This window comes from Varanus komodoensis, unplaced genomic scaffold (genome assembly GCF_004798865.1).
Source record: "Varanus komodoensis strain SLA01 unplaced genomic scaffold, ASM479886v1 scaffold3, whole genome shotgun sequence".
Lineage (NCBI taxonomy): Eukaryota > Metazoa > Chordata > Lepidosauria > Squamata > Varanidae > Varanus > Varanus komodoensis.
The window spans coordinates 61,849,847-61,874,274 of NW_025335761.1; the positions used below are offsets into that span (position 1 = coordinate 61,849,847).

The window sequence follows — 24,428 nt, forward strand, 5'->3', positions numbered from 1 at the left end:
GCTTCCGTATCCCCTCGTTGGGCTATTGCAACATGTTCTATGTGAGGCTGCCTTTGAAAATGGTTCAGAAACTCCAGCTTACGCAGAATAGGGCAGCGCTGGCTCTTAATGGGGACTGGCCCATGAGAACTCATCACGCCAGTCCTCTTCCAGCTGCACTGGCTGCTAGGTGAAGTCCAGGCCTAGTTCAGAAGTGCTTGTTCTAACATTTAAAGCTCTGTACAGCTTGGGGCCAGGTTATCTGAAGCAGCGCCTTGTCCCATACGTTCCTACCCGGCCCTTAGGATCACCTGCCAAGGTCCTTCTCCAGGAACACCTACAAGGGAAGTAAAGGGGTTGGCAACCAGGAGAAGGGCCTTTTCCGTAGTAGCCCCCCACCTCTGGAACATGCTCTGCAGAGAGGTGTGCCTGGTGCCGTCCCTGCCGTCTTTTCAGTGCCAGGTGAAAACCATTTTATTTTATTTTATTTTCCACTCATTTTAATGGTCAAGTCTGTGTGTTTTTATCTGCTGAGCTGATATTGTCATTAACTGCTGTGCCAGGGGTGAGGGTTAAAATATTGAAGTGTTGTTGTTTCTTGTCTTTATGGTGGTGGTTGTATCCTAGTAGTTTATGAATATATTGTATTTTTTAGTATTTTATGCATTGTATTTATGATTTTTGATATTGGTAAACCACCCAGAGAGCCTGCGGGCTATAGGGTGGTATATAAATGACATAAAATAAGCTGGTGGCCTGTGCTCACACAAGAAGGGAATCGGGGTGTTTGTGGTGCTTTGCCTCAAGTGTAGCTTCTTCAAAAAAGTAATTCTTGCCGGGTGGTGGTGGGGGGGTATTTATTTATTTATTTATTTATTTATTTAAAACTTTGGTATGCCATCCCTTATGCCTTGACATCTCGGGGCGGCTCACAATCCATAAAATTGAAATACAATAATAATAAAATCACATGTATAAAAACATAATTCAATGAAAATTTACATAAAAGGCAAAATAAAAGTGACTGTTCAACACAATTAAAATACTGATTTTTAAAATAGTGATTAAATAAAAAGGTTTTATTTAAGGTTTTTTATTTAAGGGGGGATCATTAGGGGGGATTTAAGGGGGGATTTAAGGGGGGATCATTAGGAAAGAAATTGAAAGTGAAGCTTCCCATCTCAGAAGGGCTTCATAGTACAAATTTATGGTGGAATCACACTTACTGTACTGGATACGGTTCCAGTTACCGCACTTCAATAGAAATATTGTAGAACCGGACAAGTGCAGAAAATAGCTACCAAAGTGGTCCAGGGGCTTGGAAAAGAGGTGGATTAGGAAGATGTGATAGAGATGCATAAGGTTGCGCATGGTGTGTGTGTGGGGGGGAATAATCGAACCATGAGGGAAGGCATATATAGCAAGGTTTAGTCTGTGTAGGTTTTGCGTCTATGATTCATCCGTCGGTATAAGCAGAATGCCTGTTTTTGATGCATGCTGATAACCTCCTTGCTGAGAGAGGTGTGAGAAAAGTTCGAAAAGCGTTGCACTAGCTGGAGTGGCCGTGCAAGCTACCTTTCTATTAAAACACAGATTCCTGTGAATTTTCTCTGCCTTAGCCAAGGCCCTCTCCAAGAGGGTTCTCTTGGGTGGCCTCGGACCGGAATCCCAGCGCTGCCGCCATGCTTACTGGCACAATTCTCCACGTTCCACCAGACTGCAGGAAACCAGTCCTCTAAGTGCTGGCAAATTGGGCTGAGGTGGCATTCAGGGTGCCAGTAATCATGATGGATGGTGTGTGCCTTTTTGGGTTCACGTATGGAAAGAAAGGCTGAGCGCCGAAGGATTGAGGCCTTTGAATTGTGGTGCTGGAGGAGACTCCTGCGAGTCCCTTGGACCGCAAGGCGGTCAAACCGGTCAGTCCTAGAGGAGATCAACCCTGGCTGCTCTTTGGAAGGCCAGATGCTGAAGATGAAACTCAGATACTTTGGCCACCTAATGAGAAGGCAGGACTCCCTGGAGAAGAGCCTGATGCTGGGAACAATAGATGGCAAAAGAAGGAGGGGGCGGCAGAGGATGAGGTGGCTGGATGGAGTCACTGAAGCAGTTGGTGTGAGCTTAAGAGGACTCCAGGGGATGGTGGAGGACAGGAAGGCCTGGAGGAATGTTGTCCATGGGGTCGCGAAGTCTCGATTGGTCGGACACGACTTCGCGACTAACAACAATGGAAAGAAAGCAAGTGTGGACATCAGGTGGCAAACTTGTTTTACAAGGACTGCAAACTTTGGTGTGATAGGCTAAAACTTGTATCACTAATTAATTTCACCCCTAAGCTTTGCTAGCAAGAAGGAATTACTCTGTGGTTGGAGGTGGTTATAGTGACGAACTAAAGGCTGTGCCAGGTGTGATGAATTAGCTACATGATTTTTCTTACCATTGATTCAGCTTTCTTTTTTAATGCAAGCAACTATCATAAGTGATAATATCAGCAGGGCTAACGTGGACTTGAAATTTCATATTTTATGGCTTGAAACATTTATTGCCTTGTCATTAGGTGTTATTTTCTGAAGCCATTTTAGCTTTAACATGTAATTAAAAGGTATATTTTCTTTCTTTTAACAAGCAATTACAGTGCAAATTACCTTATCCCAGGGAAGACTCCTTTTCCAACAGCATCCTGAAGGTTCTTCCCTCAACAGTTGAAATAGGTAAATCGACTTCACTTGGTGTTGTGATTAAATAAAACCAAACCCACAACACTTTACTCAGTTGGCAGCTCTGCACAATTGTGAAAACGCACTTTAACTTGACCCTACCACTTAAAATGGCATTTCATGCTATATGATGCATCCTTTCGCATCCCCCAGACATAGTTTTCCTGTTGAGCCTTCTGCAGAAACACTTCTGCTGTGTTTTGGGCAAACATACAATTTCCTCATTCCGATTCACCTGGCAAGGTGTTAGTGCTGAGGACAGATTTTTCTTCAGTGCTGAAGGGATTGTGCTCTGTTCAACCCACCTACATATTTTACCCACTCTCTCTTCTTCAGGCAGCTTTGAAATTTCAAGACTCCAACTTAAATAAATAAAGCACCAAACAAATATTGACCGGGTAAGCATGTCTGGTGGTGTGGGGTGGAGAACAAAGTAAATGGCCCTGCAGGCATAAGAGAAAGTGTGAAAAGAAGAGTAATCAGTATTTTATCCGAGGGCTGTTTGGAAAGGAAAAGCCCTCTGCTGCTGCTGCTTCTGTTTTAGCCAGGTGTGCACGGATCCTTATTAATAACAGAGAGGCTTGTGATGCCTCAAAGACTGGCAAAGGTGTTCTGTCTATGAATTATTGTGCATTATTATGTGATTACTGGCAGAAAGCAGCAATGACTTGAAAAGACTCCTGATGAAAGTGAAAGAAGAAAATGCAAGAATGGGACTGCGGCTGAATATTAAGAAAAAAAGAATCATGACTACAGAAGAATTACGGAACTTTACTGTCAGCGATTAAGACTTTGAAATTATGGAAATGTTATGTACTTTGGCTTAGTCATCAATTCAGATGGAGATTGGACAAAAAAATGAATAAGATACAGACTAGGAAGGGGAGCAGTAAAGGAACTAGAAAAGATAATCAAGTGTAAGGATCTTTCACTGGAGACCAAGGCCAAGATCATTCATGTTACTGTACAGTGGTACCTCGGCTCGCGAATGCCTCAGTTCATGACCAAATCGGGTTGCAAAAAAAATTTCATAAAAATTTTGACTCGGGTCACGAAATCCGCATCCCGGTGGGAAGATGGCTGCGATTGTGCTGGGGGCCGGGGGGAGGAGATGGCCGAGATCGCGCCTGTCTCTCCTGCACGAGCACAACCACGATCTTGGCCATCCTGCTCCCCTGCAGTGTGATTGCGCTCGTCTCCCCCCCCCCAGAGCGTGCTCGCATTCGTTCCCATCTCTCTCCCCCCCACAGCGCGCCAGGATGATGGGCGCATGCAGGGATAAGGGGCGCGATCGCGGTCATGCTGGGGGGGGGTGAGATGGCCGCGCTCGTGCTTGGGGTGGGGGGGGTGAGATGGCCATGATCTTTGTTGTTGTCACTTTGCTTCACATTTTTCTGATTTAAAAAATGGTTAGAGAATGGATTAACCTTACTTACATTGAACCTAATGGGGAAATTTAACTTGGCTTACAAGCAATTTGGGTCATGACCAGGGTCCTGGAACAGATTAAGTTCGTGAGCCAAGGTACCACTGTATTTCCTATCAGTATGTTTGTGTGTAAAAGTTAGACAGTGAAGAAAGCTGATGGGAAGAAAATAGATTATTAAAAACATGATGCAGGAGGGAAACTCTGTGAATATGCTGGACTGACAGAGTTGAACAAGTATGTCCTAAATTAAATCAAACCGGAATATTCCTGAGAAGCAAAAATGATAAAACTGAGGCTGTCATACTTCAGACATCATGGGAAGGCAAGACTCTCTGAAGACAATAATGCTAGTGAAAAGGGAAGGCAGAAAAAAATGGAATACAAAAGTTGAGATGGATTGACTGCATAAAGGAAGCCACAGTCTGGAATTTACAAGAGCTGAGCAGGGCTGTCATCAATAGGACACTTTGGAGCTCTTTCATTCATAGGATCCCCATGTGCCAGAGATGACTTGACAGCACATGACAAAAAAATAATAATTGTGTGATTAAATGAGGAAATCCTTTTGTTTTCTTGTTTGTATCCCCTTCAATCAATATAAAAATCTTTGAGATTAGTAGAAATAGTTTTTCACTTTCCACTTTTATTTTTGGCAGTTGAACCAATTACCTAGGAAGGTCGGGGCAATCTCATGTTGGAGGCATTCAAGGAGAAGTTGGAGATCCAACTCTTTGTTGTTGTTGTTGTTGTTAGTCGTGAAATCGTGTCCGACCCATCGCGACCCCATGGACAACATTCCTCCAGGCCTTCCTGTCCCCCACCATCCCTGGAGTCCACCTAAGCTCACACCAACTGCTTCATTGACTCCATCCAGCCACCTCATCCTCTGCCGTCCCCTTCTTCTTTTGCCATCTGTTGTTCCCAGCATTAGACTCTTCTCCAAGGAGTCCTTCCTTCTCATTAGGTGGCCAAAGTATTTGAGTTTCATCTTCAGTATCTGGCCTTCTAAAGAGCAGTCAGGGTTGATCTCTAGGACTGACCGGTTTGATTGCCTTGTGGTCCAAGGGACTCGCAGGAGTGTCCTCCAGCACCACAATTCAAAGGCCTCAATTCTTTGGCGCTCAGCCTTCCCTATAGTCCAACTTTGACAGCCATACATTACAACTGGGAAAAACATAGCCTTGACTATATGCACTTTTGTTGGCAGGGTGATGTCTCTGCTTTTTAGTACGCTGTCTTAGACTTGCCATAGCTTTCCTCCCCAGGAGCAAGCGACTTTTAATTTCTTGACTGCAGTCCCCATCTGTGGTAATCTTGGAGCCCAGGAAAATAAAATCTGTCACTACCTCCATTTCTTCCCCATCTATTTGCCAGGAAGTGAGAGGACCGGATGCCATGATCATAGTTTTCTTAATGTTGAGTTTCAAGCCAAATTTTGTGCTCTCTTCCTTCACCCGCATCAAGAGGCTCTTTAGTTCCTCTTCACTTTCTGCCATGAGAGTGGTATCATCTGCATATCTGAGGTTGTTGATATTTCTCCCAGCAATCTGAAATCCAACTGGTGATTCATCCAGCCCCGCCTTTCTCACGATGTGCTCTGCATATAAGTTAAATAGGCAGGGCGACAGTATACAGCCTTGCTAACTCCTTCCTCAATTTTGAACCAATCACTGGTTCCGTGTCCAGTTCTCACTAATACTTCTTGACCCGCATGTAGGTTTCTCAAGAGACAAATGAGATGGTCTGGGACTCCCATCTCTTTAAGAACTTGCCACAATTTGTGATCCACACATTCAAAGGCTTTAGCATAGTCAGTGAAGCAGAAGTCGATGTTTTTCTGGAACTCCCTCGCTTTCTCCATGATCCAGCGTATGTTGGCAATTTGATCTCTAGTTCCTCTGCCTCTTTGAAACCCTGCCTGTACTTCTGGTAGTTCTCAGTTCACATTATGCAGGAGCCTAGCTTGTAGGATTTTGAGCATCACTTTGCTAGCATGTGAAATGAGTGCAATGGTGTGGTAGTTTGAACACTCCTTGGCATTGCCCTTCTTTGGGATGGGAATGTAAACTGACCTTTTCCAATCCTGTGGCTACTGCTGAGTTTTCCAAATTTGCTGGCATATTGAGTGTAGCAGTTTTACTGCATCGTCTTAAGATTTTGAGTAGCTCAGCTATTCAACTCTCAAGGATGCTTTAACTCCAAGTCCTGCTTTTTTTGCTTTATCTTTTTAGTATCCCGCTTTTTTCCTTTCAAGGAATCAAAGGTGGCTTACATAATTCGCTTCCTAGGCTTAATCTTAAATTCACCAACCCTCCCTGTGAGGTGGGTTGGGTTGAGTTTTCGACTGGCCGAACATGGACTATAACCCTGAACTCCTCAATCCCAGACTCTTTCCCACTGTAGCGCACTGCATGGAGCAGAGGGTTGGACTTGATGCCCTTTTAGGCCACTCTCACCACTACTATTCTGTGATTTTAAGTGTTCTTAACACATTGCTGTCCTAAATGGGCTTCCACAGGAGGTGGTTGAGGCTCCATCAGTGAGGGTGTTCTAGGATAGAATACACATGCACATGTCGTGAGCGGAGCTGGCTGGAACTGGGGGTCAGACTAGATGGCCCAGGAGACCCCTTCTGACTCACTCTGTTTCTATGCTTCTTTTCTAAATATTCTCTGATATCAATATCATATACTTGTATATAAATATCCACTCTAATGGCAGCATATTTTATTATTATTATTATTATTATTATTATTATTATTATTATTATTATAACATTTCTATGCCGCCCCTTGCCGAAGCCTCGGGACGGCTTACAACACAATAAAATACATTGAAATACAATAGAACATAATAAATTACCATTAAATACAAAAATACAAAAAATACACTGAGTTACAAACATAATAATATAAAATTAAAATTTTTCTTAAGATGCAATACTGATGATTTGTGGGGATGGAGGAATTGTTCAGATACCTTTTTTTCTTTGACATCTGCAGCATAAAATTGTTTATGCTAAATTAGTATTTCCTCTTTCTCCATTTTGACCTCTGACCTGGTCTATGCTTACAAGGAACATTTTCCTTGTTAGCTGAAAATTACTCAGGTAACCAGGTGGAAAATTATGTCGGTAACTAGTGATTGAATGATGGAATGAAAAGCAGCTGACTGTGATTTTTACAATGTCTGTACATCTCTAGTACTCAGAATATCTTGGCTATGTTAGCAGAGTATTTGAACAGGAAAACTGGGAGCAGACACAGAATCTAAAGAAATGGCAAATAATCTTTTTGTTTTTGCATATTTTTGTTAAGGATTTTCAGTTCTCTCATAAGAAAATACGGTTTTATGTTAAAAATCCTGTAGCTTTGTATTCTGAAATAAATAAATGCAAATAAACATTAAGAAAAATAGAAACCTGGCTTACTTTTCAAAACAGTGTGGAGCAAATAATAAAAGAATGGATCCGTGGGTTAGGTGTAATGGATTACTGATTAGCCCCACTGATTGAATGAAGTATATGCAATCTATTGTCACTATCTTGAGTCTAACTTCTGATCAGTTCCCTTTTAGAAGTGGCAAATCTGTTGCAGAACCCTTTTATTTTTTTACAAGATATTCAGCCTGCCCTGTTAACAACAAGGCTGCCTGGGCAGGTTATTACACTGGATCTGGCATTTTTTATTCATGCTGGATTAATTGATAACCCATGGCAGTGCCGCTGTCTGTAGTATGCTGAGATGAGTGAAGTTCAGAGTTCTGTGGGATTTTCACAGTATTACTGGCAAATTTAAAGAGTAGGATTGTATAAGAACAGCTTTTACCAGCATAGGCAACAACAATAAAGCTGCTGATAAGATGCATTTACATTTTCCTACTGCATAGATCTGGGTTCACCTGAGTGGTGCCGCACAGGCATCTTTTAGCACCTCTGAGGTGCCCTGATCCCCGATTTCTATTTCTTTTTTAATTATATCATTTAATTAAATAAAACCCCCAGTGGGAGCCTTGTACGCTCTCCTACCATATTTATTGTGTGTGTTGGTTTGACTGGTCGATCATGCGCTTGCTGTCTCTGTCACGTGTGTGCGCACATGTGTGATGGCTTGCTTTCTGCGAAATGGGTATTTTATTTCTCGGCCGAGGAACAATCTATAATTTGGCAACCACACCTTTGCCTTGTACTCCATTTCTTGGCTAATGTAGCTTGTCTGTAAGCCTCAGTAGTTTTGGAACTTAAACTTAGCCTCTGTGTGATACTTGGCCCAAATCCATTTAGTCTTACCAGTTTGCCTCCTGGGAAATGGGTATAAATGCACAAGCCATTTCGGCAGCCATTTTGTGAGAACACCCACAATACCTTTAGTAACTTGGTCCTTTTCAGGAACCTCCCAGAGTTGTGCCCATTAATAGAAGTTAAATAATAGTTGTGCCCATTGGCCACGGACGGTGTGGGACTACTGTCATATTTATTTATTTTATTTATTTTTCTATTTATATCCTGCCTTTTTCCTACAAAGGGCTCGAGGCAGCTTACATCATCTCTCCTCCTCCATCTTATCCCCACAAGAACAACCCTGTGAGGTAGGCTGGGCTGAGAGTCTGTGACTGGCCCAAAGTCACCCAGTTGGCTCCATGGCTGAGCGGGGACTAGAACCCAGATCGTCTGAGTCCCAGTCCCAGGCTCTTAACCACTACGCCACACATACACCTTAGAATTATGGAGTGACTTTGCAGAGCTCAGGAACTGGCTTAGGAAAGGGGAGATGGAGAATAATTTGCTTTATTTAGGAATGCTTCATTGGTCACCCAAGCAGCTAAACCCAACTGAAAGCAATTGTTTCATCTGCTGTAGGAGCAAATGGCAAACTCAGAAGATAGTGTTCTGGTCTTCCATTACTTTTTATTTGCAGCATATCAATATTTTAATCTTTTGAAATCAGGAAAAGGGTATCCTTTGCTATGAAAATAAATAGCTGAGCATAGCCTCAGATGCTTGAGAATTTTAAAAGCCTCGCATAATAGAACTGAAATGCTTTTATCAGGTTTTTAAAATTACAAGCTAGATGTCATTCCTGTATTAATGACATATGAAAGCCCTCAATAGGATGCCTTGTTATTGCGTCTCTGTTTTTTTAATCCACCCCTCAAAGGACCAAATGGAAAAGCAGCTGCAGGCCTTCCAGGCAGCCAGTGTTTGAACTCTCTGTAGCTTGTAGTGATAAAAAGAACAAATAAACAGGGATTAAATGCTCTTTAAGCAGGCCCTAGTGTTGGGGGAACAACAGGAATTCAAGGTGGGACAATTACATTGATGTAACTGCGGAGAACTAATGTGGTGGAGGAATGCTTTTTTTGTTTGTTTCTGCAGCTAGCATAGAGGCCCCGTGGACTGGTGAAGGGGAGGGGGGGACAGCTTGTCTCTCCGAGGTGTTAGACATTAGTCATTTCTGGGTACCTCCTTGTCTTTAGAGTCTCCATCTTGGTATGTGCTCAGACAGCTTGGGTCTGAATGCGAAACATTTGTGAAATACTGTCCTAGCCGTTGCTTGGGGTTCAGCCACTTCATTTTCGTGTTAGGCGTCACCCTAAATTGAATTCTTGCCTTCCCTGGTAGAAGCACTGCAGCCCTGCTGTTGAATTGAAAATGTGAAGTGTACATGTGCATCTAGGAGAAGTCAATATTTTTATGAAGCAGCATGGAAAGTAATTTTTTAAATTGATGGATAGGCTTTGGGCAGTGTAACCCCAAACCTGTAAAGTAACCCTAACCCATAAAGTGGATAAAAATGAAATATCATTGGGCTACTGATGGAGTAGGATGTTTGAAGAGGTACAGAAGTCACAACAGTATGATAAAATGTTTGGTTCTAAATGTGACTTGACATCCCATGACATGTTTCTGTACCTGGATTTAATGTTTGGAGCATGAATATTTGGGTGTTTGGGGTGGGGAATTGAAGCATCAGATTAACCCCCCCCCCGCCCCAGCTTGGCAAGCTGAAGCCCGCCTGCAAATTTCACAAGGATTGCTATTTCTCTAGGCTTCCCATCTATAACTACTTTAGTGGAAAATTCTTCAAGTGGTTTCATAGGTCTTTTCACCACTTTGAAGGCATTCAGAAACGATTGAAACTTGACACCTGGAGCTAGTTTCATAGCTTTCCAGTTCTGAATGTGAAATGTCGGGAAGAGTGGGATTACTTGCACATGGTTTTTGGTAGTGCGGTTAGGTAGTCTGTAATTCTGGGTCCGTTTTCATTTTAGAGAGTCTAAAGGTAAGGCCAGGGAAACCATTACTATAAAAATTGCTTTTATCTGGTAGCCAAGAGCCAGGGTGGGGGAGCCATTTCCCTCTGCCTGCCTAATACCATGCAGCTCAGTTAACAGGGCCAATCCCACTGTTCCTCTCCCAGCTAGCCTGTATCTGAATGGAAGGAAACCCTAGAATGGATCCCATTCACACATTACTAGAGTGGTAGGAGATGTGTCCACCGAAGCACCTTTCCCACTCCAAAGACAATCGTAGAATCATAGAATAGTAGAGTTGGAAGGGGCCAGGAAGGCCACCCGGTCCACCAATTTACACCATTCCTCTCAAATGGCTGCCCAGTTTCTTTCTGAATGTCTCCAGTGTGGGAGAGCCCACCACCTCTCCAGGCAGCTGGTTCCACTGTCATATTCCTATGGTAGTGAGGAAGCTTTTCCTGATGTCCAGCCTGAATCTGGCTTGTTGCAACTTGAGCCGATTATTCTGTGTCCTACAAGGACTGGCTTCCATGGAGAAAGTCACAAGACAACCTTTTTAAGCAGGTTTCTGGAACCAATTAATCCTCATTTGAATCTTTCCGGTATAGGATATTCCTTGCTTTGCTAGTTATTTGCTGTTGGTCTCTCAGTTTCTGCGGAAGTAATAATTTCTCCTCTGCTACTGAGTATCCTTTGGGGTATTGATGTTCAAAATAAAGCACATTTTGTTGACCACTTTGAGTTGCTTGTAAGCTAAAGCAGGGTATGGAATTTTAAAATGTGAAAGAACTCTGGCTCTGCATTAGTGGTGTTCTTTTACACCCCATTCTCTGTATCTTTTATATTCCAGTTTATGAAGCCAGAAGGTTAGATGGTTTCTTCTGTAAGCTGAAGCAAACATAGCTATAACTGTGGTGCCCAAGTTGGGGGTGGTGGTGGGGGGGAGGGCTTAGACAACAAATGTCATTAATATGACAGACTTAGTGGAATCTGTATCACCTTGTTGTTCTTAATAGAAACATTCTCATACATGGTGAGAAGACAGTGTAGAAACATTTTCAGCATGTTTACTTGGTTATATACTTATTAAATGTAAGAGGGAATTGTTTGTAATATTTAAAAAGTATTAATACCTTTAGGACTGAGTGCTGGTATTCCATGATTCTGTGCTAAGCTTGCATTTGGTTGTTGTAGCTGAATTTAATACTGTTGCTAGTGATGGAAACAACCCTGTTCAGAAGTTGTTTGTGCTCACTGAAATTAGCTGTGTTAAAATTCATAACGGGTACAGAACGCTGTCAGGGGACCCTGAAATCAATGGTTGTTAACAATTCCAGTACAGAGAGATCTAGTTTCTGTATAAAGGGCCCTGGTCCTCAGCAACGTGCAAGGAAGATCGCCACCTTGTTCTTCTCCAGTTGCTTTTGATCTGGAATTAGGGAAAATTGCCGTTATTGGTGGCGTTTAGAAACATAGAGCGAGTCAGAAGGGGTCTCCCGGGCCATCTAGTCTGACCTCCGGCACCAGCCGGCATTGGAGCCTTAATTCCAAATCAGACCACTTCATCTGAGTCCATCAGCCACGAGTTTTCAGTTGGCATCTTATTTGTGTGGCTGTTCAGCAGGTCAGGAGCCTTTTGTTGATATAGGCTTTGGCCATGTTGAATTGATTTAGCATAACTTAACTAGGCATAGTACTCAAGCAAAATCTTGTGTTTTGAATAGCAAATGATTAGTAAAGGCTAGTACAGAGTCACGGATCCCAGCCATTTCTTGGGTTGACTTGGAGTAGAAGCAGTACTTAGGGATGCGAATGGCCGTAGAAATGTCCTTTCCCCTGGCCTTTCACATTTCTAGCCTTCATGGATCACTTTAAACGTGCGGTACATGCCCAGCGACCTGATATAATGCCTGTATCTGTCTTCTTCCTAGGTACAATGGCTCCCTCCCTAACGGTGATCGGGGACGTAGGAAAAGCAGGTTTGCTCTTTATAAAAGACCCAAAGCGAACGGCGTCAAACCCAGCACGGTTCATGTCATTTCAACACCTCAGGCATCCAAGGTATGTGACTAATTCTCTGGGTTTGGGAGGCACTGACCTGGCAAGGGGATGGTTTCTGGGTGCCGTCTGCTTGTCCTGTTAGTTGTGGCACTGCCATTTTGCAGCTGGAAGGCATTGCTTCTTTGATAAAACGTTTGTGTGCGCCTTTGTTCTGCCAGTAATTGTAGTTTATATTCAAGGCTTTCCCTCATAACAGGTGGTTGAGTGACGCAAGACTCTGCCTCTTTCACTGAAAAAGTAGAGAGGTGGGCATTTTTCTTTCTCTCCATAGCATGCAAATCTCATGCCACGAAGCCGATTAGGGGAAGATTTAGGGCAGATAAAGGGAAGTGCATCTTCACACAGCATATACAGTAGTTAAACTGTGGAATTTGCTGCCACGGGAAGTGGTGATGCCCACCCATTTGGATGGCTCTAAAAGGGTATTGGACGGATTCATGGAGGAGGCGGCTATCCGTGGCTCTTAGCCTTGCTGGCCATGTGCTCCCTCCTTCACCAGTTGTGGCCTTGCACCCATCCTGCTGGAGGGATCCTGTGGGCAGCTGGTTTGCCATCATGTGTACAGAGTGTTGGGTCAGATGGACCTTGGGTCGGATCCTGCATTCTTATGTTCCTGAATCTTGTTCATACTTAATTGTTTAATTGGGCAAAGAATAGATCTCCCTTGGGAGCACTCTTCAGTCCCAGTCTTTTCTTTTGTGTGATCTTTTCTGTCATTAGCTAATTGTCTGTTATACTAATGTTGTGAGCTAAGAAATGCTTCTGTTTACTTTAGCAAGCAAAGTATCGTAGTGTACTCTGCAGTAGTAAATGTGCCTGGATAGTGGATAGTGGCCCAATATTTGGGGAGGTGGGGTGGAATCCAGAGACTCCCATTGTCTGGATGCACACAATTCAATGATTCTGGTACCCACGAGCAAGAAATATTATCAGCCCCCCACCCCCGCAAACAAAATAAATCGAATTAAGAGATGATCAGTGCAAGTATATGCATGCACAGAGTTACCCTTAATGAAGGGGCAATGTAGATGTGAAACAGCATATTCAGACTAAACTTTCATTCTTTACTGTGATATGGTTTAATACTAGCTATGGGTATATTAAGGTCCTAAATGAGAACTAGCTGCACTTCATGAATTTTGAAAGCCTTCTCCTCAAGTAAATAAAGTTCCCCACTTAGATATACGGATACTTGGAATCCATTCTTTCTCGTCCCACTGGTAGAGCAGTCAGGAGCTGCTCTGAATCAAAATATGGAAGAGATGAGTTCTGGGTAATGTAGCTGGAAAAAGAGTTGGAGGAAGAACTGAAAGGGTCTAGAAAAAGCTAAAGTTTCACTATTTGCCTGGTCCTGCCTTCTGATTCAGAATTTGCTTACTGCAGTTTTATCCTGCCTGCTTTCCATCAACTTACACAGTTTCCTACTTGTTGAAGGAAGGAACTTCACAATGTCTGATTGTCCTTAGAAGTTATCTGTAGTAATGTTGTATAATATGGAAGAGCCACAGGTTCTGGATGGGCAGCATCGAGCTTACAAGATCGTCTTCCGGTGTGCACAATCACAAGAAACCATCATGGTTCAAACAAACCACAGTGCCTTGTTCTGAACTGGAGTGCACGCCCATGGTTGTAGAGAGATTTGAGGTTGTTTAATCCTCCAAGAAGCCATGCAGCCTGAGTTTGAACAACATGCGCTGCAGCTGAGAAGTGATGATGCAGATCGCATCCAACATGTGCCATGGCTTTGGAGAGTTTTCTTACAGAGGATCAAAGCAGCCAGCTTCATGGGGTGAACATGCTGTTTCTCGTAGTACGGCCGTGCTTGTGTGCTCTGCATGGCGCAGCGCCAAATGTAGTAGTTTTGGCCAAGAGAACAGAAGAAGATCCGGGTGGGATGAGACCAAGCGCCTGCCTGATCCAGTGACCAACCAGCTGCCTACCCCAAGCCCACAAGGAGGGCATGGGTTCAATAGCATTCTCCCCCTCGGCTTCCCCAGCAGCTGATGTACCTAGGCGTGAGGGTTGTGTGAGGAATCTGTTCAGAGGGTAGGAATTCCTCACATTTCCTGGGTCAACTCCCTGCTCTCCAGCCCACTTTTTCATGGCCGTAATTTTGACTTCACCGATTGCTTGCGTGCATGCGAATGCTGTGCGTGTGACTGGTATCCTTTATTTGTGCTACATATCCAGTTGCGCAACTGGGCTTCTGTGAGTGGTTGTGGACTTCTTCTTGGCTTGGCTCACACTTCTTGGCTTTCTCCACACCATGTATAGCTTCACGCACTTCTATTTTTCCCTACTTGTCTTTTTTCTAAGCTAAACAGCCACAAACTTTCCTGCTAGGGAAGCTGGTCCAGTGGCCCGATCATTTTAATTGCCCGATTCTGCACTTTTTTCAACTCTACGTTATACTCTTATAGTTGTGCTGACCACAACTATAGAAAGTAAGGGTGGTCACACCATAGATTTGCGTAACGGCAGTATGATTCTGGCAGTTTTATTTTCATTTCTCATGTTTGCCTAAGATGGAATTCGTCTTTTTCAACCTCTTCGATTAAGACCAGAGTGATAGAGGCTCAGATTTCATAAATACTGATCACAACATAGTTGTCCCGTGTAGAGAAATCCCCAGTATGTTGTATTTGGTCACTGCTTTGGCCCTTGGCATGAGGCTTTTGTGCCTTGAAGTGAAAGCTTACTGCCTTTCTCACTACACATTCCTATGGAAGTCGGCCATCCCTTGTGTAAGGTGTTTTTGTCCAGGACCAATTTTAGTCTTCTGTTTTCCTTGCAAAAAACTGGATATTGGAAAACTAATTATGGATGCCTGAGCTGCTTTCATGATATGTATTTCGCAGAAAACTGGGGCATGTGTATGTATGTAAAATGCAAATAAATGTAACCTGAAAATGCAAGTAATATTGGTGGTGTGAAATCTGCTGGATATATAAAACATAACAACATTATAAATTCAAATAAAAAGGTAGCAGCTCTGATGTAAGGGCACATTGTCACAGAAAGTGCCCTTGGAGATCAAGAGATCATTTTCACTGCGGAAATCCACTGACGCACAAGATCTGCTGAAATGAGCTCCCATCGTTACAGACATTTCTGAAGACTCACAATTGCACGTGGGCTTCCCCAGATGTATGATCATACCTGATAATTTGAGCATGCATATGTTCACGTCTGAATCTCTGGCAGACGTTTGAATGGGTGTTTTGGCTGGAGATGATGGGAGTGGTAGTCCAGGACATCTGAAGAGTGCTGGGGTGGGGAACACTGTTCTAAAGTAAGAATTGCACCATGAAAAGTCCATTGATACATGTTTAATGCAAACATTTCATACATGAATTAGCTAATTTGCATTGGAAAATGCTCCGTTTGTGTTGGAAAATCACGCGAAAAGGCTCTAGTTTTTCGTGTTCGTTTTACTTGTATTTAGAAAACAACAAAGCTAAAAGAGAGTGACACTTTATTTTTGCTCCAATATTCAACAAGTATTTGCCTTGACATACTTGAAGTAGAACATTAAAGTTCTGCTTATTCTACATCTTAGAATACTGGAACTGCTTACCTGTTTTGTTGGGGATGCTGGGAGTTGTAACCCAACAGATTTGGAAGCTGGGGAAAGTTGCATTCTGGAGCAGCTTTTCTTCTGTTTTGCTGTCACTTCTTGCTAGTTTCATTTCACACTGCAGCATGTATGTATTTCAGTGACATCCAGGTTTTATTGCTAGGAATAAACACCCCAAAAACATCCATTACAACGGTGAAACTGCCAGGCTTGCCTTGCTCTTTTTTCAGTTGACAGCCAGTTATTGTTATTAATGAACATGAGATGGAAATTTTTCTGTGGAAAAATAGGGCATTTTTGGCCCTACATCACTGAAAATGGCAGTCTTCCTGGATTGTGTTCCCTGGCTTTCTGTTGCAGAATTTTCTAGATTCTTGTTTGCATCCTAAGCTTGCTCCTGATTTCACTGTTAGTGGTTCAAGGTATATTGAATGGGGTTGGAAGGGAAATTGAGAAGACAAAGGACTCAGAGAGGGGAAGACTGGAAAGACCATCCCTAGCAAACTTAAAGAGCTGGTCCAAAGTGGTAAAAATTCTGTGTAATGTCATATGTGAATAAACAAATGAAACAAGTATAAACTAGAAACCCTGGACTAGATTTTTCTACTGGCCTCTGTGTGTTTGCACATGTTTGTGCATTTATGAAAATGTTCTCCACTGAGAAAAGCAGAAAGCTGCAGCAGGTAGATGAGTACTGCATAAACTTGCTAAATAAAGGGATTAACTTGAATCATTTTAACAATTCCCACAATAAATGAGACGGTAGTTGCAGTGGAATTGCTCTTTTGACTTTCAGTCAAGTGTGAGAACTGCTCTCTTTCTATTTTTGTCGGAAGGAGGGATGGGTGGGCAGGTAAGGGCTTGACCTGAAACAGGACTTGTAGCTGAAAAGGAGCCTGTGGTATCCCTCAGTCCCTTGATATCTGCTTAGGTGATCTGCAGCTCAGACAACATGCAAATTGGAAGGATGGCGCACACAGAGAAGTAAATAATTTTCAGTGCTTACATACCTCTCTGGGATGCAACTCTTCAAATCCATTCAGGGTTGGTCTGTCTGGGCATGGCATATTGGATTGGCAACACATACAGCACTTTAGCTCTTTTATTTAGCGGCATTGTCAAAATGGCTTCCAAAGCTTTCGATATTGCGATTAAAATTAACATTTCTGTGCAAGGCTCTTGCCTGTGTGTGCTCTCCCTTTTCATGATTCAGGAGGGAAATAGAGCATGGGGAAATACGTTCAGAACCATATTACTAACATCTGGATTTTGCAGCAGCTCACCACCTGCCGAGCAAGCCGGAGGCACACCTTGTTAGCTAAAAACAGCTTCATCTTCCCTGCACTTTATGCACCTTGAACTTAATATGCAGAATGCTGGTTTTGTTCATACAAAGACAATAAAAGTTAAGTGAGAGATGGTAATTAAAATCCTTTACTGTTTTGCTTCAGAATTTGGAAGTGGAAAGTGGTGGCAGGTTCAGCATAGTTCCCTTGCACTTTCTTTGAACCCTTATGAAAGAGCTTTTGTGCTTTTTTAAATTGCCATGTAAGGTAAGGCTTCTGGATGTCTGCCCAGAGAGCAGCGATGAAATGGGCTACAGCTCATGCTTGTTCTGAAGAGCAAAACCAGATTGGAAAGCTTAAAAAAAGCTTCTTTTTGGACAGCTTTTCTGGGGGCTTAAGGAGCCTGAAACTAAACCAGAGGGGCTAGGAATTACATTTATTTGTTCCTACATTTGTTTGTTTTAGTAACACGTTTCTAAACTCTGATGCAGAGAAGTGAAAGAGCGTGCTTTGTTCTTGGAAATGCCTTCTAAGTTGACGTTAAAACACATACCTCTTTCAGAATTAGCCTTTACAATCCACAAGAGACTAAGCGTACTTCCAGTTGAGAGTACCTAGTACCATCAATCATCGTTTTTCCAGTTAAGCTGGAGGTGGAATTCTCATTGAGGTCTACATCCCAGACAGTGCTGTATGGTTCCCCTTTCTGCCGCCTCATAATTGCCACATAATATCCCTTCCACTGACATTATGGAGCAGTTGCTTCTCCCCACCATCTGAACATCTGTGTGCACGCGTGTGCTGTTGCACTAATGTTTTGCTTGTGGGCTTCCCACACATTGTGTGTTGGTCACTGTGCAAACGGAATTCTGGATTAAGTAGACCTTTAGTTTGCTCCAACACGGCATTTTCCATGTTCTTGTCTGAGAAAAAAGTGTGACAGTCACAGAGCAAATAGAGAAAACACGTATTTCTGAGTAAACATGCTTCCAGTGGGATTAACCCCCCCCCCTTTTCCAGTATTTGAAGGGGCAACCTTGATTCGTTGTTTCCAAATGCTGTCTCTTCAGAGAGAGAAGGGAGAGCAGTAATTAGAATTGGATCTTGACATCTTTCTTTTTTGTATTGCTTTATATCGGGACCTCTTCTGAAATTTCTTAGTGATTCTATTACATTTTGATAGTTTAGATTTAAATTAAAAATTGATTCAGTGCCAGTAAATGAATTGAGCTATTATTGCAAGATCCTATGCATGTTTAATTGGATATATGCATTGCTGTTTTCAGTGTTTGTATTCCAGTTACTTATTCGTGTTTGTATTTCAGTTACTTAATCCATTGTTACTGGAATAGATTTCCCATCTCCCCCTGCCATGTGCTTGCCAATTTGCTCAGGAGAATCCTCCAGTCTTCTGGCTGAGACCTCCAGGCAGAAGAATCCCTCTTGCATACGCGTTTGATGTTGGATCTAACCCTCTGTCCTACAGCAAAACTTTAGTAGGGCCATTTAGCGATCCATGAAGCAAAGATGGATTTTATTTAATTGATTTATTTTCTCTCTTTCTACCAAAAATGGCGCCTAAGGCAGCTTGCCAAAATCGGTTTAAAAGATATGCCACATTCATCCCACTTTCTGGAGTAACGGCAGTCCTCCTAGCTCACATTCTGTAATATAATTTACACATATATATTCCTGAAGACTTGTTCTTATAGGACATTGACATAAAATGCCTACTTTAAAACATCTCCACATTTCAGCTACCTACCTTTTACAGATTTTTTTTTTTTTAATAAAGCAAACATGCCAAGGGCATGAAAGTACCCAGAATCACCACAGGACTAGCTGTGTGAGGTACTTTTATACCATCTGCCGGGAAAAATGGCATAGAGGCAGGGTTCAGTGCGGATCATCTTGGTCTCATTTTAAAGCTATGATTCTCAGCTAAAACATCTGGCAAACAGAATTAAAATCAATTGAGAAAAAGCTATGCTAAGATTTTTTAAAGTTAATAGGCCAAACCATTGTTATGGAGATAAAAAGTCAATGGCCCTTGCAGTATTATGTAGATTTTCTCTTTTTGCATAACCTGAGGAAATAACGTATTTGTTTATTTTATTTATTTCTTCCATGTTTTAATCCCCCCCAATGCCAGATCTCTCTTGGCAGTTCATAACAATTTAAAATACTATATAAAAATTTAAATACCTAGGAATGCAGTAGAAAATAACAGTGAAAACTAGAGTAAAACTTGGCAGCAATACAAAGATTTAAAACATGGTACAGAATTGAAGACAGCCTGAAACTAAAATTCCTTCATTCCAGCGTTGTGGTGCTATAACCCCTCTTCCTATTAACCACCCACCTGATCCTGCTTGGCAGCGACTCTCCCAAAAGCATGAACTGGGAGGAGGAGGCAGTCCTTGGCTTTGAGTCAGGCCAAGTCATGGACTGGCAGCCAGTGCGGACGATAAAGTATTACCCTCATAGGATCGCACTGGCCAGCCCCTGTTAACAGTCTTGCTTGCCTTTTTTTGGGCCAGCTGAAGTTGCTAGACAGTTCAAAATCAGTCCTGTGTATAATGCATCACTTGTAAATTATCTGTACTCTTCCAGCTGAAAGCCATTCCTGTGTTGATGGCAACTGCTTGGGGGCAAATTTTAGCCAGGACAAAGGTTTCTCAGTTTCAGCTGTTTTGTTTTGTTTTGTTTTGTTTTGTTTTGTTTTGTTCTTGCCTCAGGCACTTTCTGTAGTCATCCTGTGCTGTCAGGTAATTTCCAGCTTGTGGTGACCCTGTGAATGAAAAAGCCCCAAACTGTTTTGTCCATGTTCGCCCTCCTCAACGCTGTGACTTCCTTTACCGGAGTAAAAAATTTCTCCAGGATGCAACTAGTGCTAGTTTTGTGTTGCCACTGCATTTTAAATAGGAGTATAATCTGTCTTCCAAATAATGGAGGTTTTAAAATAGAGAGTTGCTTAAAGCCGCTAGAACATTTAAGGGACCATAAAAGACTGATCCCACAATGTTGTATTGGAAGAAGCACAGTATGCACATTTTAAAAATTGCTGGACTTTTAGCAATAACCTTGGGCTGGTAAGCATTTTCAGGCAACTGTCTTCCATGTTTGCTTCTTAAATGCCTCCCTGATGCTGCTTACAGAAAAACATCCAAAGAAACTCCTTTGTTCTTAGAGCTATTCAGCCACCTGCTACTTTGTGGTAAGTATTGCCTCTAGATGTCCAGGCAGGTAAGGTTACAGAAATTGGAAGAGGGTTTTTTGTTGTACAGGAAAATATGCCTGGAACAACTAAGCCAGGTAGATACAGACCTGAGGACTTTCGAGCTCGAACCAAGCTGGCTTGCAAAAAAAGGGAGGTGAAAAATGAAGCTAGTTCTTGTGCAAAGGAAGAGAAATGGAAAGGCCTCAGCTGGTCTGTGGAAACGAAAGAGCTATCTGAAATGCAGCTGTGTTTTTATAGGAAGAGGATGAAAAGTCCCTCAGGTGGCCAAAGGGTCTAAGTTGATCATAGAAAGCTTCAATATGGCATTCAGTCATTTTTACTTACTTACTTATTTAAATTTTTTGTATCCTGCCCTTTACAGTGTCTCAGTGTCTTATCATAGTAGCAGTAAAGAAGTTTGCAATGTACAGGACTGAGCCTCTGGGATAAACGAGAAGCCTTCAAAATGTTTATTAAAAATAATAAATGATGTGCTGCTTTATAGCTATGACTTAACGTCTTTATGGAAGTGTATCTAGCTGACAACCCCAGAGCTGTCTTTTATGTTCTTATCCATAGTCAGTGCCCTCCAGATGTGGATTACAATATCCACCATCCCCAGCTAGCTAGGCCAAAGTTTAGAGAATATGGGAGTTGGAGGATATCAGTTTGTCTGCTGCTTCTCTAATCCCTGATGAATCAGAAATGGGCTTTGTTTTCATAGCAAACAAAGTCCTCCTTTTGTTCTAATAATTATGATATGAGAGCTAGATTCTAGTGGGGATGCCTTTACCCGCCTGCCTATATTCTAAAATCATCTGCAGAATCTCCGGTGTGGTTCAGGGTGGAATTTCCTTTCCAGGAAGATCTGCTTGGCTGTTCAAGTTATCAGACTAAACTAGACAGTTCAAGCATCTAATTATTTCAGTGTCTGCTCAATACCTTATCACCTTTTTGGCTTTTAGGCATCAAGTTTTAGACTCTGATATGTTTTTCTAACTGCTGTTCTGTACCATTGTCCACAGTGATGTCGGTTCTTTTTAATGATGATTTTGAACCTCCTGCAAACATATTTTATTGAGGTATTATAGAAATAAATAAATATTGTGTGCATGCATGTATACGTATCTGTATGCACAAGTTTGTACATGTATGAGCTTGCTACAGATTAAACAAGAAAAAGGTTAACTATGGCTCTTCTGAAAACTCTTGATTTTCATTTTTTAACCAATGAACCTTTGATACCTTGTATTCCTTTCCACCCACTGTCCTGTTAGCTCTAATGATGCCCAATCTGTTCCCTCTTTTGCTAGCTTGGCACCCCAGCTAGATCTAGCTGTTAATTTTAGTTTCCCAGAATCCCCTTGACATGGCGTTACGTAGCATTATGGGAAATAGCTACTTGAAGTGATGCCACAGCAGCTGAGGCAGGGCCTGCTGGCAAAAGAAGAGAGGACACTTTGCCCGTGGTTCCCTCGCCACTGGTCTGAGACCCACCCCCTCCAAAAGAGAAGAGCGCTTTTTATTTTTCCAGTGACTTTTTTTCCTCCTTGCCTTTTGCAGTAAAAGCAAATTCTGTTAACAGAAGAGGCCGGTGCAGGTCCTAATTGACATGCTGATACTGGCCAACGCTCACTGTAGGCACACAGGCCTAATTATTCCTGCATGGCTAGTGAGAACACAGACACGTGTGGTCTTTTATGCTCCACTTGGGTAGATCAAACGAGTAGAACTGGCACAGACTTCTTTATAGATTTTAGTAAAAATTGATGGTCTGGGCAGGGGAAGGGAAATGTGAAAAGCAAGGACTTTGTGAATACAGTTGGAACGTCTTAAAATCTGCCTTGTTCACTAAGACTTTGATGTGTGCTTGTAACTATCCATATATTTATTTTCTTTCTTAGATTTGTTTTCCACCTTTGCATCTGGGTGCTCGAGAAAACTAACCCACCATCACGCTTTGGCGTGAAGCCGCCCTGGCCAGAGCCGGTGGGGAGCAGAGGCCTTGACCCAGCCGCTGTTCTTTCGCTCCCTTGTCATGCGCATACCAAGCTTATGGAGGCGGACTTTTGTGTCCATCTTAGGAATATTCCACAGAACATGGGGAAGGAAAGTTGCTGTGTGTGCAGCTGCATATGCAGAGCATTCCCTTTCTGAAATTCTGCTGAATGCCCAGTTGTTGGAAGGGCACACCGAGCATTGTTGAGTATGGCACCAAGGGAGCAAGCCGTTCCACAATCTTTCTGTAACACTTTCTCTGAGTGCACACATAATGCCTGCTCTGGGAGGAAACCGATTCTGCCCGATGTTGAGAGTTGATGTGACTATCACATTTCACGGAAGGCATGCCTATTGAAAGTGCTTAGGTCAGTGGAAAGCTGGGAGAGAGAGATAAGGGGAGACCTGTACTTTTCTGTTTTGATTGCTGATAGTGTCAACCTGGCCATGGTAGAGGATGTTCAGGCATATAGAACAACGAGTGATTTGGCCATGGTTTGTGGATTTTAAAGCCTGCGTGTCATGAAATGTGTATGGCCTTGGATCTTGTTCTTGATCTACCTGAAAATGGGATCTCTCCTCCACGTGACGAGAAATAGGACATGGTCTGCAGGGCTACAGCAGAGGTCCAGCGAAGCTTTGTAGGTTTGAGCCTGGTTAAAACATGTTTCCATATAGCCTGCAGTGTCTGGTTCTGCCTAATCTTGGAAGCTAAGCAGGGCCGGGCCTGGTTGAAATCTGGATGGGTGACTTACTGTTGTAAACTACCCAAAGAGCTTTGGCTATGGGCGGTATAGAAATGTGAATAGTAGTAGTAGTAGTAGTAGTAGTAGTTGTTGTTGTTGTTGTTGTTGTTGTTGTTGTTATTATTATTATTATTATTATTATTATTATTATTATTGGAGGTGGGATTGCCAGGGGACCCTAAATATGCTGTCTTTGCAGTTTGTGAAAGAAGGCTAGTAGATAAATAAAATAGAAAGTGTCCTATTTATTTATTTATTTATTTATTTATTTAAAACTTTTATATCCCATCACCACATGCCTCAGCATCTCGGGATGACTTTTAACAACCTCTTTTAAGATACATATTTTGATTTATATATATATCAATAAAGGGACAAGTGGCTGGAGAGCAGCACTTGTGAAAGGGATCTCTGGGTGCAGGTTGACTGCAGGCTAAACATGAGCCGGCCGTGTGATGCGGTGGTCAAGAGGGCGAACACCACCCTTGGTTGCATAGCCAGAAGTGTGGCTTCTAGATTGAGAGAGGTATTACTACCACTCTATGCGACTCTGGTGCTCCCGCAGCAGGAGTATTGTGCTCAGTTTTGGGCCCCTCGTTACAGGAAGGATATAGCCAGGTTGGAGTCAGTGCAGCGTAGGGCCACAAGGTTGGTGGCTGGTTTGCAGGGGATGGGGTATGAGGCGAGACTGAGGGAACTGGGTCTTTTCAGCCTGGAGAAGAGGAGACTTGGGGGGGGGGGTCTGTTGGCGACATACAGGTGTGTGAGGGGATGTCACACGGAGATGGGTAGAGACCTGTTCTCCCCTGCAGAGGAAGGCAGGACGCGCTCCAACAGAGCAAAGCTCAGGGAACCCAGGTTCAATTTGGATGCCAGGAAGCATTTTCTGACAGATGGGACCTCGAGGGTGTGGAATGGGCTTCCATGGGAGGTGGCTGAGGCCCCATCGGTGCGGGTGCTCAAGGATAGGCTGGACATGCACATGGTGGGCATTTCGTGAGCGGAGCCGGCTGGAGCCGGGTATCAGACTAGATGGCCCGGGAGACCCCTTCTGACTCGCTCTGTTTCTTTGTTTCTATTTAGTTATATTACCCTGGTTTCCAAACATATTAATTACACTTGGAGAGTAGTATCTTGGATACGTGCCATCTTAAGAGCACCATAAT

General features: G+C 42.8%; 1 protein-coding gene across 1 annotated transcript in view; it reads left to right on the top strand.

Annotated features, from left to right (window-relative positions):
• The window catches only part of PELI2 (pellino E3 ubiquitin protein ligase family member 2), a 103,714-nt gene that overhangs the window by 25,570 nt on the left and 53,716 nt on the right, over positions 1-24,428 (top strand). Inside the window, exon 2 of the mRNA XM_044435632.1 lies at positions 12,306-12,435. Coding sequence (XP_044291567.1) covers positions 12,306-12,435 — 130 coding nt within the window. The remainder of the gene's footprint in view (positions 1-12,305; positions 12,436-24,428) is intronic.